The sequence below is a fragment of the Oryza sativa genome, chromosome 2 (genome assembly GCF_034140825.1).
Source record: "Oryza sativa Japonica Group chromosome 2, ASM3414082v1".
NCBI lineage: Eukaryota > Viridiplantae > Streptophyta > Magnoliopsida > Poales > Poaceae > Oryza > Oryza sativa.
The window spans coordinates 32,637,172-32,653,998 of record NC_089036.1 but is presented as its reverse complement, the minus strand read 5'-3'; the positions used below and the strand labels follow the sequence as shown (position 1 = coordinate 32,653,998).

General features: G+C 51.2%; 2 protein-coding genes across 2 annotated transcripts; one reads left to right on the top strand and one right to left on the bottom strand.

Annotated features, from left to right (window-relative positions):
* Positions 1 to 2,292: 2,292 nt before the first annotated feature.
* On the bottom strand, positions 2,293 to 3,448 carry LOC4330820 (cell number regulator 1). Its single transcript, XM_015768432.3, has 4 exons — positions 3,229 to 3,448; positions 3,042 to 3,113; positions 2,730 to 2,939; positions 2,293 to 2,615 (listed from the first exon to the last, which is right to left on the bottom strand). Exons 1-4 carry the CDS (start codon positions 3,398 to 3,400, stop codon positions 2,524 to 2,526), a joined length of 546 nt encoding a protein of 181 aa, XP_015623918.1. The 5' UTR covers positions 3,401 to 3,448; the 3' UTR covers positions 2,293 to 2,523.
* Positions 3,449 to 7,836: 4,388 nt separating this feature from the next.
* On the top strand, positions 7,837 to 8,856 carry LOC9266131 (calmodulin-like protein 5). Its single transcript, XM_015769350.3, has one exon. The coding sequence runs from the start codon at positions 8,290 to 8,292 to the stop codon at positions 8,590 to 8,592; it is 303 nt and encodes a 100-aa protein (XP_015624836.1). The 5' UTR covers positions 7,837 to 8,289; the 3' UTR covers positions 8,593 to 8,856.
* Positions 8,857 to 16,827: the final 7,971 nt, after the last annotated feature.

Sequence of the window (16,827 nt, the reverse complement as noted above, 5' to 3'; positions counted from 1 at the left end):
AATTCGTCTCGCGGATTAACTCTTATTTACGAAATTAGTTTTTTTACTAGTCTATGTTTAATACTCTAAATTAACGTCCAAACATTCGATGTGACCTGGGCTAAAAAAATTTAGCCCCATCTAAACACCCCGTGAGCGTCTCCGAATCAGCGAGGCCAGGTAAAAGAAATCCAGAAAGATTGGCCTCGTCTCGTCGTCGGCATCCATGGTTGCGACGAAGAATCACTCGTGCGCACACGGCACGGCCTCGTGCGGGGAAAGGAGCATTGGCGGAGATCGCAATCGCACGAGAGTGTTACGACACGAGACGAAAGGGGCCGCGGATTTTCTCAAGACGTTTACACGGCCCACTAAACAAGAGTTACGAGCCCGTACGAATGAAAGGTCCAGTAGGCCGAAACGCGTGGGATTCTGGCGTTTATGAGTTGGAATAAGTTCACTTCATGACCCTCAAAAGTGATCGAAATCTAATCCATGACCTTAAACCACAAAACCGGATATCTCGACCCCCCCCAAACTCTTAAAACCGGTGCAATTTGACTCCCTGGGCGGTTTTGGAGGGCGGTTTCGCTGACGTGGTGCCTACGTGGCAGTATTGGCTCGGTCTTCTTTCCACGTGGCGTTGACGTGGCGCTTAGGTGGCATTAGAAATAAAAATATGCGTGGGACCTATCTGTCATTCACACACAAAATAAAAAATTGTGGGGCCCACTGACATGTGGGCCCCACATGTCATCCTCTCTCTCCCTTTCTTCTTCCTCCCTTTTCTCTTTCTTTCTCTTTCTCCTCTCCCCTTCGGCCGGCCGTGGGGAGCATGGGAGGCTGGAGCTGGAGCGGCGGCGGGCGGGGGCCAGAGCGGCGGCGGAAGCTGAAGCGGTGGCGACAGCCTCGCCAAGTGGAGAGAGGAGAGGAGAGGAGAGCAGGTGAGGGAGGAAACGGATGTGATGCGTGACGAGAGAGGCGGCAGCGGTGTGTAAGGGCCAGAAGGGAGAGGGGAGAGGCGGAGCCGCCGAGCTCGTGTTGTCGCCGCCACCGCCGCCGCCGGTGCCTCCTCCCGCACTCGCGCTCGCGACAGCGCTGCCGCGTGCTTACCCGGAGCGGCGGCGACGCGTCCCGTGGGTGGTGGCTATGGCCGCAGCCGATGAGGTCAGAGACGAGAGCGGCGGCGGACGGCTGGTCTCGATCTAGTACTCGGCATGGTCGGGGAGGTCGACGCCGACGACTACGAGGAGGAGATAGAAGGGGCGGGCAGCAGCCGGACGGTCCAGCCCGTCGCCGCCGCCGCCTCTTTAGCTCCCGCCGCCCGTGCTCCCCACCGTCTATCGCCGCCTCTTTAGCTCCCGCCGCCCATACTCCCCACCGTCCACCGCCCACCGTCGCCCGAGGCCTAGTGTGGTAGAAGGAGCTGCTCCCGCGCCTGTCGCCGGAGGTACACCGTCCACCACCACTCCGGCACCCACCCACCACCACCGGCACTCAAGCCCCCTCTTGCCGGCGGCTCATGTCAACGGAGAGAGGAGGAAGAAGGGTAGTGAGAGAGAGGATGATATGTGGGGCCCACATGTTAGTGGGCCCCACTTTTTATTTTGTGTGTGAATAACAGATGGGTCCCACACATATTTTTTATTTCTAATGCCACCTTAGCGACACGTCAACGCCACGTAGAAAGAAGACCGAGTCAATACTGCCACGTAGGCGCCACGTCAGCGAAACCGCCCTTCAAAACCGTCCAAGGAGTCAAATTGCACCGGTATTAAGAGTTTGGGAGTCAAGATATCCGGTTTTGTGGTTTGGGGTCATGGATTATATTTCGATCACTTTTGAGGGTCATGAAGTGAACTTATTCCTTACGAGTTCATGCGGTCTGGTCGGTCTAGTACCGTGTTTGGGCTGTTTAGTGGGCCCGGGGAGTTGATTGGGGTGGCCCGACCGCACCAGCGTTGGATTGGCCTGTTCGCCTTCTCCCTTCCTCCCATTTTCTCACCCAGCGAAGAAATTTGCAGGAGTGCAGAACAGAAATCACTCTACTTGCAGTTGATACCTTCAAGAATTTTCTCTTTTCTGTTCTTGGCAGGAATAATTAGGCTGCGTTCGTCGGTTGGGATGGAAACTAATCCATCCATAAAACAGAGTAACTCATTAGCACATAAATAATAGATTCATATGAAAAATAGATTAATACGATTATTTTGAAAGCATCTTTCATATAAATTGTTATTAAAAAAATGACGTTTAGCAGTTTATAAAGTGTGTGCGTGCGAGATATATTAGTTGGGAAAGGAGGAGGAAGAATAACAGCCTAATTCCAATGTGCTCATTCGATCTCTCACCAAATCCCATTACTGTGTCTTGACAAGTCACAACACTTCTGAATGCGTCATATATTACATGAAACCCAACAAATCAAGCTAAATAGGAGTATACGATACATGAAATAGGCAGTGATCTCCAAATGAAAACCACAGAGAACATATTGCAACACAAGAACACAAAAGCGCACCATTTCGCGTTCGCCATCTTCGTCTACCTCATCATGCCGACCGGGACGCCAGGAGCTCCCATCACCGACGCTCCGGTGACGCCTCGCCTCTGCCTGTCCACATTGGCAGCCCAACCTTACCAGAAAACACTATTCGTCAGTTCGAGTGCTCCTCAAAAAAGTAGTACTAGTAGAAGATATTTCTTGCTTGCAAGCGAAGAATCTACTGTGCTTCAGTGCTTGCACCTACCGATCCCCAAGTCGAAGCCGCGGTTCTTGAGCTCCCGGTACTCCTGGCACAGCGCGCAGTACTCGCAGCAGAAATGGACGAGGAAATCGGGGCAATCCCCTTCGTCCAGGTCGAACTGAGCCCTCATCTTGGACCGGTAGAAGCACGAGTACAGGCACCCCATCCCCGACGCGCAGAGGAGCGCGTAAGCCGTCCCGCTCGCGAGGCATGCTGCAAAATCGATCACAGTTTCACACGCACCGAATCAACGAACAAGCTGGTGAATGGACCAAAATCTTTCGCTGGTAAGAAGGAGAAGAAGGGAGAACTCACGGCAGGTGCCCTTGTCCACGATGTCAGCGACCTGCCCAAAGGTGATGCAGGGGCACACGCATGTGATGAGACCTGCATGAGAGAAACGACAGGTGTGATTGAGCAACCATGGGCCGGCAACCATCTATTGCTCTGAACTCTGAACTCTGAAGAACATGTGGGAAAACTGACTGACTGAAGGACTTACAGTTTCCGGGATCGTCCATGCAGTGGAAAAGGCCGGTGGACCATCGCGTCAGCCCGCCGCCGGTGCGTGGGGTGTTCATCGTCGGCAGCTGGTACGTTGCCGGCGGCGGCGCCGTCGGTGGAGCACCGGCGCTGTACTTGTTATACGCGTCGGGAGGGGCGGAGGGATACATTGCTTGGGAATACAGACCTTTGTTTATGCCTCTGCTAAAGCGGAAGGCAAGACCTGGTTCTCCTTACCTTGTTGTGCTTTAAAGGATTCTCCAGCTCCAGTACGTCGAACCGTCGGGCTCATTATTAATCGAACCAAGAAACAAACAGCGAGTTTCCAAAGCTGGATAATTGAAGCAACAAGTTGGTATGAAGTGTAGGAACCAATTCAAGTCAATAAATATTTTCGTCATGTGGCCGTTGGCCCATATACTGTATACCTCAGCGGCCAGCACATATAGGGCGTACTCATCATTCACACTTCATTGTCTAGCCGTTGGAGTAATATCACTTGTAAACTTTTAAGGCAACTGTTAACTACAGTACTACTCGTACCTTCGTTGCAGCTTATTCTGTTACTATGGATCTGAACAAATCATATGTCTTGTCCAACCATAAATTGATGTATTTTGAAAGAGGCGAGTATAAACTATGAACATGTTCGGTGCAGCTTGTTGCGGCAGTTACAATAACATTATCATCATGCACAAAAAAAATGATCGTTACAGTGTTTGCAGCTGTGCATCCGCATCGTAGTATTCAATTGTTCATATCATCTATTCGATCCATCCGTCCCAAAACGGTAAAATCTAGTATCGGATTAGATATTTTATAATACTATGAATCTAAAAAGAAAGCTTAGGCTTGGTTTAGTTCCCAACTTTTTCTTCAAACTTCCAATTTTTCCATCATATCAAAACTTTTCTACACACAAACTTCCAACTTTTCCGTCATATCGTTCCAATTTCAGTCAAACTTTCAATTTTAGCGTGAACTAAACACACCCTTAATCAGATTCGTTGTACTATAAAATGTCTAATCTGATACTAGATTTTTATATTTTAGGATGGATGGAGTATAATTACATGAATGGTTTGAAATATTCTATCCACTTTTACCATTTCCATTTTTCCTCTAATTTCTTGATTTTAACTAGTCTCACTTAGATATAACATATATAAAGTTGGCTCTTTTGTAAAAGCAACTCTTTTCCTTTTCCTTTCTATGTGTTTGTACTACATTCTATTAAGTTGTTTTGGATTTGTCCTCGTCAAATTATTATAAAGAAAAATTGACTAAGTTAATATAAAAACATAATGATATTTACCCCCAAAAAAAATAATACAAAAAATGTATTAAATGGTATATTTAATGTAACTAATTTATTATTGTAAAGGTTACTACGTTTTCCTATGAATTTAGTTAAACTCGAAAAAAAAACTGAGTTAGGACAAACCCGTAACTTTGAAGAGAGAAAGAGAGAGAGAGTATAAATGTGTGATATAAACAAACTGTAATCTTACAGTCATAATTGGCCAATGGCAGTTTTTTTTATTTAAATTTGTTAGGACAACTTCTTGTTCAATTCTCCAGCTCTGACAAGTGACAACTAGTACTCCTATTTCGTTTGGTACGGTGGGCTCGGTTCGATTTTATTTGATACGGCTGTTAGGAAGGACCCAAAGAGCTTCTCACAAGTCTTCGGTCAAGAGTCAAGTCGTACTAAATAATGCATAACTGTTGAAGCTTTTCTCGCGAATACGCAAAAGATTACACGTCAATATATTAGAAAAAAAAAGTTACAGTTACACAACTCAATCAGCTAGACCGGCCTATACCAAGAGAAAAAAGAAAAAGCAAAATAAAAAACTGAAGCTTAGAAAAACTACGGCGGTTAAAGCAAAACTCCAAACAACGGGAAGGGGCTGAGCCGCACTACACTCCTAACAAGTCTCCAAAAGTGACAACACCAGCTAGCGACTACACAGACTACCTTCCGAGTGGATGGATTCCAGAATCACTGTTGAAGCTTCCCAGAGTTAGAATCATTAATGAAAAGCTAATAATGAACTTATGCAGATCTATAACCAACAATAAAGTTTTTGAAGTAAATTTGTGTGTACATTTGATTCGTTTATTTTAAACCGGCTTGGCTAAAATAATATCTTCTTAAAATGAAGGTAGTACCTCTCATTTCAGGTCACCAGGTGTGCAGGGAGCAAACGAATGTTGTTTCATGTAAAACTAGCATGGTGGTCCGCGCAGATTACGCGGCTAGCATCATTATATTTTCTCTTATATAATAGCATATATGTTTTCTTATTATATTATTCAAATATATTAAAATGACATCATAATTTTAAATTTTGCAACAACTTTACGAAACTACAAATGTGTAATATTCATATTGTATTTTATATACATGTTAGTTATTAATTATTTTTAATATCAAATTTTAGTTATTTGTAAGTTATATATATTCATGTATGGACTCTAGACTCGTCTTTTCATATTTCTTTTTTTAATTCCGAATTTTCTGTAAATTGTATTTCTATATAGACTCTAGGCTCTTCTTCCAATATTATTTATTTTTATTTCTGAATTTTTATTATTTCTAATTGTATTTCTATGTGGACTCTAAACTCATCTTTCAATATTCTTTAATTTTTAATTTCGAATTTCAGTTACTTGTATTCCTATATTGACTTTAAACTGTCATGTTTTTTCTTAATTTCGAATTTTAGTTATTTGTAAATTATATTTTTATACAGACTCAAAACTCTACTTTTAATTTTATTATGTTTATTCCAAATTTTAGGTAGTTTTAAATTCCTATATGGACTATATACTATACTTCTAATATTCCTTATTTTTTAATCCCGAATTTCTATTTTTTTCTTAATTGTATTTCTATATGGACTCTATACTCTACTTCTAATATTCCTTGTTTTTCATTCCGAATTTATATTATTTCCTAATTGTATTTCTATATGGATTCTATACTCTACTTCTAATATTCCTTATTTTAAATTCCGAATTTCAGTTATTTCCTAATTTTATTTCTATATAGACTCTAGTCTCCTCTTCTAATATTTCTTATTTTTTAATTCCGAATTTCAACTATTTCTAAATTGTATTTCTATATGGACTCTAGTCTTCTCTTCTAATATTCCTTATTTTTTAATTCCGAATTTCAGCTATTTTTAAATTTTTAAATTGTATTTCTATATGGACTCAGCTTTTTCTTTTTCTCCGATTAATGTGAGAATTTCTAGGCTATAAGAGCGAACGTGGAGGCTCCTTTTTCTATTCCTTTAATAATATAAGACTATATACTATACTTCTAATATTCCTTATTTTTTAATCCCGAATTTCTATTTTTTTCTTAATTGTATTTCTATATGGACTCTATACTCTACTTCTAATATTCCTTGTTTTTCATTCCGAATTTATATTATTTCCTAATTGTATTTCTATATGGATTCTATACTCTACTTCTAATATTCCTTATTTTAAATTCCGAATTTCAGTTATTTCCTAATTTTATTTCTATATAGACTCTAGTCTCCTCTTCTAATATTTCTTATTTTTTAATTCCGAATTTCAACTATTTCTAAATTGTATTTCTATATGGACTCTAGTCTTCTCTTCTAATATTCCTTATTTTTTAATTCCGAATTTCAGCTATTTTTAAATTTTTAAATTGTATTTCTATATGGACTCAGCTTTTTCTTTTTCTCCGATTAATGTGAGAATTTCTAGGCTATAAGAGCGAACGTGGAGGCTCCTTTTTCTATTCCTTTAATAATATAATAGATAGATGGAGGGGGTGGGGGTGCTTTTCTTAAATTTGAGTGAAAGTGATGTGGTGAACCTACAAGCATAATAGTTATCAATTTTTAATACATATATGTATGCTGAATAGAAGAATTTTATCCTACGCATCAATATAGGTCTATGAACAGCTGGTATCATTTCCAGGGATTTCTGATACTGCAAATACTAAAGTTGATCCGTGGATTACAACCATGCTTTAGAATTTGCATTTTCAGATAATAGAAATATTTGCCAGTATTGTTTTCCTTTTCTCGTGAAGATGATTAATGCAGAATAGTGATACCTGAAGAGAACTTATATTTAGTTTATTCAGGGGACAGGAAAGGTATTCAGATTTTGGGTGGATACAGCAAATTCTTTGCTCATTGGTTTTCTCAGCCTCGATTATAGGTACTCACTCACGTGGGAAACCTTGGAGGTTCAATAACCAATAGTCTAATTCCTCTGTCTCATCTTTGGTAAGCTAACAACGGTTTAATTAGATGGGTTACTTATAGTATAAGGCAGCGTCAAGTTAGGATTACGCTGAAATTCCTTAGTAACGCTTACCTAATGGCTAAGCATATGGCCATGGTTGCTTGTGTGATTATCCTTTTAGAAATCGATCAAAGCATTGTCCGTTGGTTGCGACTAACACAATTATTAGTAGTACCGCTTCTCTAGTTGCCCATCACAAGACGAGTTCAGCTTCAGCATCGCTGCAAGAATAGAATGCCAGATCAACGACGGTCGAGTGCAAGCAATATATAGGACCATGCACCATGTCGATCTGGCCGCAGCAAAGGTGGAAGAAGCCTACCGATCAACGCGCGAATTGGCATCCGATTCTTCTTCACCCCATGCATACCATCCACGAACTTACGATGTTCGTTGTCCAAGCAACGAATCTTTACCTGTCAAAAAAACAAGCGGCTGCACCGATCGGTCTTGCCTAACAATGCACCAGAATTCCACGGCCTCGTATCCTCCACGACCTGCCGGCCGGACGGCGGGGAGCCGCCGGCGTGACAAAACGTGCGGCGACCGAACTGTAAACCTCTCGCGCCTTCTGAATCGGGCACCATATATAAAGCAACTTAGCCATCGTTCATGCCTCGACAGTGGATATACTGCTGTACATTGGATAGAAGTTTCACAATTCAGGCACAGATCGAAGAGGAGGAGTACGCGGTGTGGTGAGAACTAGAGAAGCTAGGCAGGGAGAAGGAATTAATTAAGAGGGGGATCGTATGAGATGGCGTTCATGCGGTATCACCGGGCGCTGCCGCAGGGGGAGACGACGGTGGAGGAGTTCAGGGCGTGGCTGAGCCAGTTCGACGCGAACGGCGACGGGCGGATCGGGCGGGAGGAGCTGGAGCGCGCGCTGCGCAGCCTCAACCTGTGGTTCGCGTGGTGGAAGGCGAGGGAGGCGATGCGCGAGGCGGACGCCAACCGCAACGGCGTCGTGGACCGCGACGAGATGGTCAGGCTCTACGCCTTCGCGCAGAGGCACCTCCACCTCAAGATGAACGACCTCGACGATGTTGCTTCCTACTAACTGACCAGTGCGTCATCACGTGAGATGTGATTTCTATAGGGTGTAGATGTGTGATCTAAGTTGTGAACTAGAGTGAATCTTGCTTAATGTTCTGAAGGAGTTTTTCATCAGTTATTTTTCTGCCGCGTTTCTGATAAATCGGGCGTGTTAATCTGTACATAGTCATGGATACATGATATGCGTGTGCCATGACATCAATACGGGGTTTGTTGTAAAAATGGTGAAATATGTGTGAATAATAATATCAAGATGCGTGAGCCATGACATCAATATGGGGTTTGTTGTAAAAATGGTGAAATATGTGTGAAAAATAATATCAAGACTTTGTCTTATTTCAGTTTTCTCGCGGTCGTCATAATAAACACAAACATTTCCCCATCACAGTTAAATACTGTAACAATTATTTGGACATCAACCATAGTTATTCCCAAACCGGACAACAAACAATGTAGGTAAACCTGTTGTCAGGAAAAGTAACTGGTAAGATGGACACCACAACGTGTCTATGCGAAGGGGAGAGAAATAAGATGAGTCCCTCTAATCTAAGCTTACCGCGTGCCTTGTTACGATTAAAAAAATTAGGACCTACCATAACATATTTTATTCTCTTCGTATCAATAATTGTGCCATATCTTGATAGTAACTCTTAACATCTCTCACAATATTTATGGAGTACATGGTAACAAGAATCCATTTACTGTATATTTTCACTACATCATGGTCATGGATGCCTCTCAAAAACTAGTTGACAATTCAAACACATTGAAACGAAGGTAGAAAACTCAAAATGACACTACATTGAAGCTAGAGCCATGGGCCAATAATGGCCCAAAGTCTCATATGGAACCCTACAATCTTAGGCCCAAGGAATAAGTTCACTCTGACTCCCTTAACTAGTGACCAAATCTAATTTGAATTCTCGAACCGCAATACCGGATATATCGATCCCCTAACTATTATTGAAACGGTGTAATTTGACTCCCTCGATGTTCTTGGAGAGTGGTTTCCCTGACGTGGTGTCCACGTGGTATCCTAGTTGTCAAATACTAGTATTTTTTAAAAGGGCCCACCTGTCATCCCCTTCCTCTAATAATCTCTTCCCCCTCTCCCTCTCCATATCCTCCATTCTTCTTATTGGCGGCGTGACGGCCCAATGGCTAAATCCAGGGCAGCGGTGGCGGCGACAACGAGGACCTAACGACTGGATCCAGGGGGCACCGTGCCTGAGGGCGCTGCCTCTGCCTCGTCCTGCACCCGGACAAGAACAGCTCCGCTGCCACCGAGGGCGCGTTCAAGCTGCTTCCAAAGGTGTTGGACAAGCTCTCCCTTCGCCGCCCGCTGCGTGCACCGCCATCACTCGTGATGCCCCCACACCGCTTCACGTCGTCGGCCCCGACGGAGATCCACGCGCACCGTCGTCGGCCACGACGCCCCAATGCTGCGTTGCGCCGTCGGCCCCAACGGAGAGCGGTGCGCACCGTCGTCAGCCGTAGTGCCCCCACACCGCGTCAATTGAGGTGGAGGCCGTGAGAGGAAGGAATGGCGGGATTTGTCCACCGTCCGGCACCATCCCACTCATCTGGTCGCGAGCGTCGCCGGTGCCCGAGCCGTCTATTGGCGTTCCTTCCGCACTTCCGAGCTTGCCTCCTTCCCCTTGTGGCGGTCGACCCCCACCTCGCCTTCTCTTGATGGGGCGTGGCGTGGGGGCATGGCTTTTCATCGGAGCCGACCACGGCGGCGCGTCATGGGGGATCTGCTAGGTGCCGCAATCCACAACCATGGCTTAGGCGGCGTCCCCCTCCATCGTAGGCCTAGCCGCCACTGCTCTAGCTCTCGACCTCCCTCCACCGCCGCTCTCCGTCCCTCGCCTGCCCGTAGTCGCCGCTCTGGCCTGCACCTGCCCACCGCCGCCGCCGCTCCCTGTAGACAGCCGAAGAGGAAAAGAAGGGGAGAGAGAGAGGGAGGAGGAAGAAGGGAAGGGGGAGAGAGGATGGCAGGTGACGGAGCGTGGGGCTCCTCACCGGGAGACCGCACAGGCCCCCCTTTGCCGGTTCGGCCGGGGGCCCTGGGTGAGATTCTAAGCTCCTGGTCTGAGTGTGGAAGGTTCGCGAGAGTGGAAACACACAAGACACGGGCGATGTATACAGGTTCGGGCCGCTGAGAAGCGTAATACCCTACTCCTGTGTTTTGGTGGATCTGTGTATGAAGAAGCTACAAAAGAGCTGGAGAACCAGAGAGCTCTTACTTTCTCCCTCTCTGATCTTTCTGGATCCGAAAATCCTCCTCTTCTAAGTGGGCAAGGTCCTCCTTTTATACCTCAAGGGGATACCACATGCACCATCTCTCTCTTTTTTGTGGGGACTTATCCTATCTTTTCATAAACAGACGGAGACTTGTATGGTTGCCGTCCGAATGACCTTCTGATGGGACAGCCCATACCTACCTCCACTTCCGCCGGAAGCAGGCGCGACGTGGGAAAATGGCTGTCTGCTGACGACATGACCAGTGTCAGACCGGTCACAAATCGGTCATTCTTGTCCACCACGCGTCAGTCTATAAATCTGCATGTTCGCCCTTCTTCATACAATATCTTGCCTGTAATGGTTAGGATGAAGCCTGGCATATATCTGACCGGAACCAACGTGCCATCTCCAGGAGCTAACACGCCGGCTCCGGCTAGGGACGAGTGCTTGGAGGCTCTCGTCCTGACAGGATGGGGCGAGGCGTGCGTCAGACCGCCTGTCGCCACCTAACCCACGATCTGATCGGTCTGTGACTGGTCACTGACCGGATAAACGAGCGCGCTGCACTGCGTTACATGCGGCGTGACGCGCTCGTCCAAACCGCAATAAATGTGGTTAGGTGAGCCCCGCTATGCTCACCTACCCCATATACGCGGCGCAAAACCCACAAGGGGTCGGGGCGCCTCGGCCCTCGGGGCCGAGACGGGAGCGGTCCAACCCCTCGGGGAGACAAAGAGAAGGGCGGCCGTATCACCCTCGGGCCCGCCCCCCCCCCCCCCCCCCGAGGGGGTTAGGCCACGTGGGTGATCGTGTCTGCCTCAAGTCTCTAAGTCATGATACTCCCGGTCCCATGTCACCGACAGTAGCCCCTGGCGTTATGCCAGGGCGATCGCCCTCCTCGAGGGAAGCGGTCGGGTGTGACGCCACTTCCTAAGGCCTGGTGACATGGTGGGGCCGGTCTAAAAATCGGGACAATCCGGTTCGTTTTTCCTGGAGATATGGTGATGGCGCTTCGGTCGGCGAGCGTAATTAACGCGCGCACGAGATGTTCCATCTCGACTGCCACAGCCGCATGTCCACCTCATGCACCGCAAACGGGCGAATGGGATTAGTGGAAGCGTGGGCGCGAGAAACGAGGGGGCAAGATAGTGGGCGCGAGAAACGAGGAGCCGGGCACAGCGTTGGCAAGGGTATAAAGTCGCCGAGGAAGAGATTTGCTTCCTTCCTCTCGCCATTATTCCCCTTGTCTTCGCCGCTTGCGCCCTAACTCCTTGTTTCCTGTGCCCTACCTTCGCCACACGCGCTCGCTCTTAAACATCTCTTCCTCCGGCGTCATGGCACGGGGCTCCGCTTTGCTTGATGGTAGCGTGCTGCCGCCTTCCCGCATCGTGAGCGAGAGGCAGGCCGGGCTGCCGCGCCGCTTCATGCCGGAATCTGCCACCGGCTGGGAGATAGTTACGCTGGGCGAGGGACGCCCAGCGCCATGCTACCCGGGGCGGTCCGTCTTCTTCCTCCCTTTTGCAATGGCAGGGCTGGTTCCGCCATTTTCTTCTTTCTTCATGGATGTTCTGGAGTTTTACGATCTCCAGATGGCGCACATCACCCCCAACGCGGTAATGACATTGGCCATCTTCGCGCACCTGTGCGAGATGTTCATCGGGGTGCGCCCATCCCTTCGGCTGTTCCGGTGGTTCTTCACCGTACAGTCAGTGTCGCCGCCGTCGGTGGTTGGTGGCTGCTACTTCCAACCGCGGGGGCCGGTGTTGAACCGCTACATTCCCTGCGTCCTCCGCAAGAAGTGGGATGACTGGAAGAGCGACTGGTTCTACACCCCCCTAGCTGACGAAGCGCGCCTCCGACTTCCGAGCCAGCCCCCGGCGCAGGCCTCCAGCTGGCGGGCGCCGGTAGATCTGGGAGATGGCTATGACGCCGTCCTCGACCGCCTGGCGGGCCTGTGATCCCTGGGGCTCACAGGGGCCATGGTGTACGGCGACTATCTTCGTCGCCGGATCGCGCCACTCCAGCGGCGCGCCCGGGGTGCCTGGGAGTACACCGGGTCCGAGGACTGTATGAGGACTCACCAGGGAGTCAGATGGGACTGGGCTCCTGAGGACTTCAAGATAGTGGTCCAACGGGTGCTGAATCTCAGCTCCGTGGAGGCATCCCTCATTCCTCAAGGAGTCCTCCCCCTCTGCAGCGATCCAGACCGCGCCTCCATCCTGACCATCATGCAGGCGGTCGGGGCGTCGGAGGAGCGGGCTCCTCGAGGCCACGATGGCGCGGGCGGGAGCCGCAGGGGGGAACAATCTACCCCGGGAGGGGGTCATGGTTCTGGGCCCCGCGACAGGGGCCCGGGGAGCGGCCGCCCTGCCGACGCCCGGGGGAAGAGGAAACAGGAAGGAACCCCTCCCCCATCTCCTCCACGAGGGGGCGGGGCGGCGCGTGCCAGCAGCAGGCGCCCGGAGGGGGCCACGCCGACGTCGCAGCCCGAGGGGGAGCGGAAGAAGAAACGGCCCCGCAAGATGTGGGGGACAGAACCATCTCGGGGAAACCTTATTTCCCCTCCAAGGTGGTCGTTTAACCGACCCCCTCGCAGGTTCGTCCCACGCCCATCGTGGCCGTATTCATTCCCTCAACGCGAGTTTTCACTCATCCATCTTGTTTGTCTTCTGGTCTTTCTTCTGTTTCAGCGAGATCCCGTCGCGTCCCTCCCGCCATCCCAAGTCCGGCCAGTCTGAGGCCGAGGACCCGGCGACCACAGAGGCTCGGAGGCGGGAATCTGACCGGCGAGAAGCCGCGGATCGCCTACGGGAAGCCGAGGAGGCCGCCCAGGTGGCCGTCCGAGCTCGCCAAGCTGAAGAAGCCGCTCGGGAGGAGGCCAGACTTCACCAGGCCGAGGCGACGACATCCTCCGAGGCGACCCGTGAAACTGACCGGCAAGAGGCCACGGATCGCCTTCGAGAAGCCGAGGAAGCTGCTCAGGTGGCCGTCCGAGCTGGCCAAGCTGAAGAAGCCGCTCGGGAGGAGGCCAGACTTCGCCAGGCCGAGGCGACGACGACTTCCGAAGCAGCTCGCGACGAGGCCGCGGGCGCATCGCTTGGGCCCACTCCCTCGTGCGACGCTCAGGACAAACCAGGTCCGGGGGACATCCCCGAGTCCGGCACGTCCATCGGCGGGCCAAGCCGCGCGGCATCCTCTTCGAGGCGGCTCTTCCCCACGCCTTCCGTTGCTCCACTGAGCGCAGAACCTCTTCTGCAGGCCTTGGCCGTCGCTAACACCACGGTGTTGGACGGGTTAAGTGCCCAGATGGAGGCCTTGCAAGCAGAGCGGGTGGAGCTCGACGCCGCATGGGCACGTGTCGAAGAGGGGCGCCGCTCGGTGGAGGCCATGGTGGAGGTGGGCCGCAAGGCACACCGCCGGCACGTCTCAGAGCTCGAAGCCCGTCGGAAGGTGATGGGGGAGATCGCCAAGGAGGTGGAGGAGGAGCGGGGGGCTGCCCTCATCGCCACCACCGTGATGAACGAGGCGCAGGACACCCTCCGCCTTCAATATGGGAGCTGGGAGGCGGAGCTAGGGAAAAAGCTCGACGCCGCCCGGGGGGTCCTTGACGCTGCCGCTGCCCGAGAACGGCGGGCGGCGGAGACCGAGGTGGCATCCCGGCGGCGCGAAGAAGCCCTTGAGGCCCGTGCCATGGCGCTAGAAGAGCGTGCCTGCGCCGTGGAGAGGGACCTGGCGGATCGCGAGGCCGCCGTTGCTATTCGGGAGGTCACACTGGCGGTGCACGAAGCCGCCTGTGCCGAAGAAGAGTCCGCGCTCCGCCTCCGCGAGGACGCGCTCACCGAGCGGGAGCGAGCTCTCGAGGAGGCCGAGGCCGCGGCGCAACAGCTGGCGGACAGCCTGTCCCTCCGCGAGGCTGCGCAAGAGGAACAAGCGCGCCGTAATCTGGAAGGTGCCCGCGCCGAGAGGGCCGCGCTGAACCAGCGGGCCGCTGAGCTCGAGGCGCGGGAGAAGGAGCTGGACGCGAGGGCGCGCAGCGGCGGGGCGGCCGCGGGCGAAAGCGACTTAACCGCCCGCCTCGCAGCTGCCGAACACACCATCGCCGATTTGCAGGGCGCGCTAGACTCGTCCGCCGGGGAGGTTGAGGCCCTCCGCTTGGCAGGCGAGGTAGGGCCCGGCATGCTTCGGGACGCCGTCTCCCGTCTAGACCGCGCCGGCCGGCAGGCGGGCCTCTGGGGCGGGCGGACTGCGAAGTACGCCGCCAACCTGGGGGGCCTCGCCCAGCGCCTCTCGGAGATAGCCGGGACTCTCCAACGGCTCCCCGAGGAGCTCGAGAGGACGATTAAGTCATCCTCGAGGGACCTCGCCCGAGGAGCGGTGGAGCTCGTACTGGCGAGTTACCAAGCCAGGGATCCCGACTTCTCCCCATGGACGGCGCTGGATGAGTTCCCTCCCGGGACCAAGGATGTCGCGCGCGCGCAGGTCCGGGACGCCGCCGACCATATCGTCCACAGCTTCGAGGGTTCGGCCCCTCGGCTCGCGTTCGCCCTCAACTCCGACGAGGAGGACGATGACGGCGGAGTGGGCGACAGTGGCGACGAGGCTGGCGACCCGGGTGCATCGGAGTGAGCCCCCAGGCCCCCGCCAATCTTTAAATAGTTTCTTCTTTTCTTCTTCCGAGGCCTTCGGGCCCCCTTCTTGTATAGACTAATTTAATCTGCAATCAAATAAAGAGGAAATTTTTTGTGTCAATTCTATTTGTTGTGTGTATGAGACGAGGATGTCTGTGCCGCGGTCCTTTTGTGTCTTGGCTTGAACAAGGGCTCGTGCCCAGGTCCTAGTCCTCAAATGGCTCGGGTCGGGGCTAGTGCCTGGGGATATCCACATGTCGAGACTGGCCAGGCCGGGAGCGTGGTGACCGAGGGTTATGGGTGACCCGATTGTGGGTTTTTGCCGATTCCCCCCCGGAGTTCACCACGCCCCGGGGCACGGCTCGGTTCTGGGCCCCGTTTGGCGATTTTAGCCGACCCGAGCCCCCGAGGGCAGGATTGAACACGAGTGACCTACTTCAAGTCAAGATCCTTCAAAAGGAAACAACAGCACAGATACAGCCTTTAGGAAATCGAAAATGCTTTTATTGAAATACAGATATAAGAGAAATAAGAATATGCATATGTGGTAGCCCCCGGCCAACCCTGCACGCCCGAGGGGGGTGCGGGGTTGGCCCGAGCCCGAAACCTGACACCCGATCCCCTTTTAGGGGTAGAAGCGACGAAGGTGTTCGATGTTCCACGGGTTAGGCAACTCTGTGCCGTCGCCCGTGGCCAGCCGAACGGAGCCCGGCCGGGGGACGCCGATCACTCGATACGGACCCTCCCACATTGGTGAGAGCTTGCTCAATCCAGCACGCGTTTGGACGCGGCGTAGGACGAGGTTGTCGACGCAGAGTGATCGGGCCCGGACGTGGCGCTGATGGTAGCGCCGCAGGCTCTGCTGGTAGCGCGCGGCTCGGAGGGCCGCGCGCCGCCTTCGCTCTTCCAAGTAGTCGAGGTCATCTCTGCGAAGCTGATCTTGATCAGCCTCGCAGTACATGGTGGCCCGAGGGGACCTCAGGGTGAGCTCGGATGGGAGAACCGCTTCCGTGCCGTAGACGAGGAAGAAAGGCGTTTCCCCGGTTGCTCGGCTTGGCGTGGTTCGGTTCGCCCAGAGCACCGCTGGCAACTCCTCGATCCACGAATCGCCGTGCTTCTTGAGGATGTTGAAGGTCTTGGTTTTAAGGCCTCTGAGGATTTCCGCATTGGCGCGCTCTACTTGGCCGTTGCTTCTGGGGTGGGCAGGTGAGGCGAAGCAGAGCTTGATGCCCATGTCTTCGCAGTAATCGCCGAAAAGTTCACTAGTGAATTGGGTGCCGTTATCCGTAATAATACGGTTAGGCACTCCAAACCGGGTTGTGATGCCCTTAATGAATTTAAGTGCGGAGTGCTTATCGATCTTG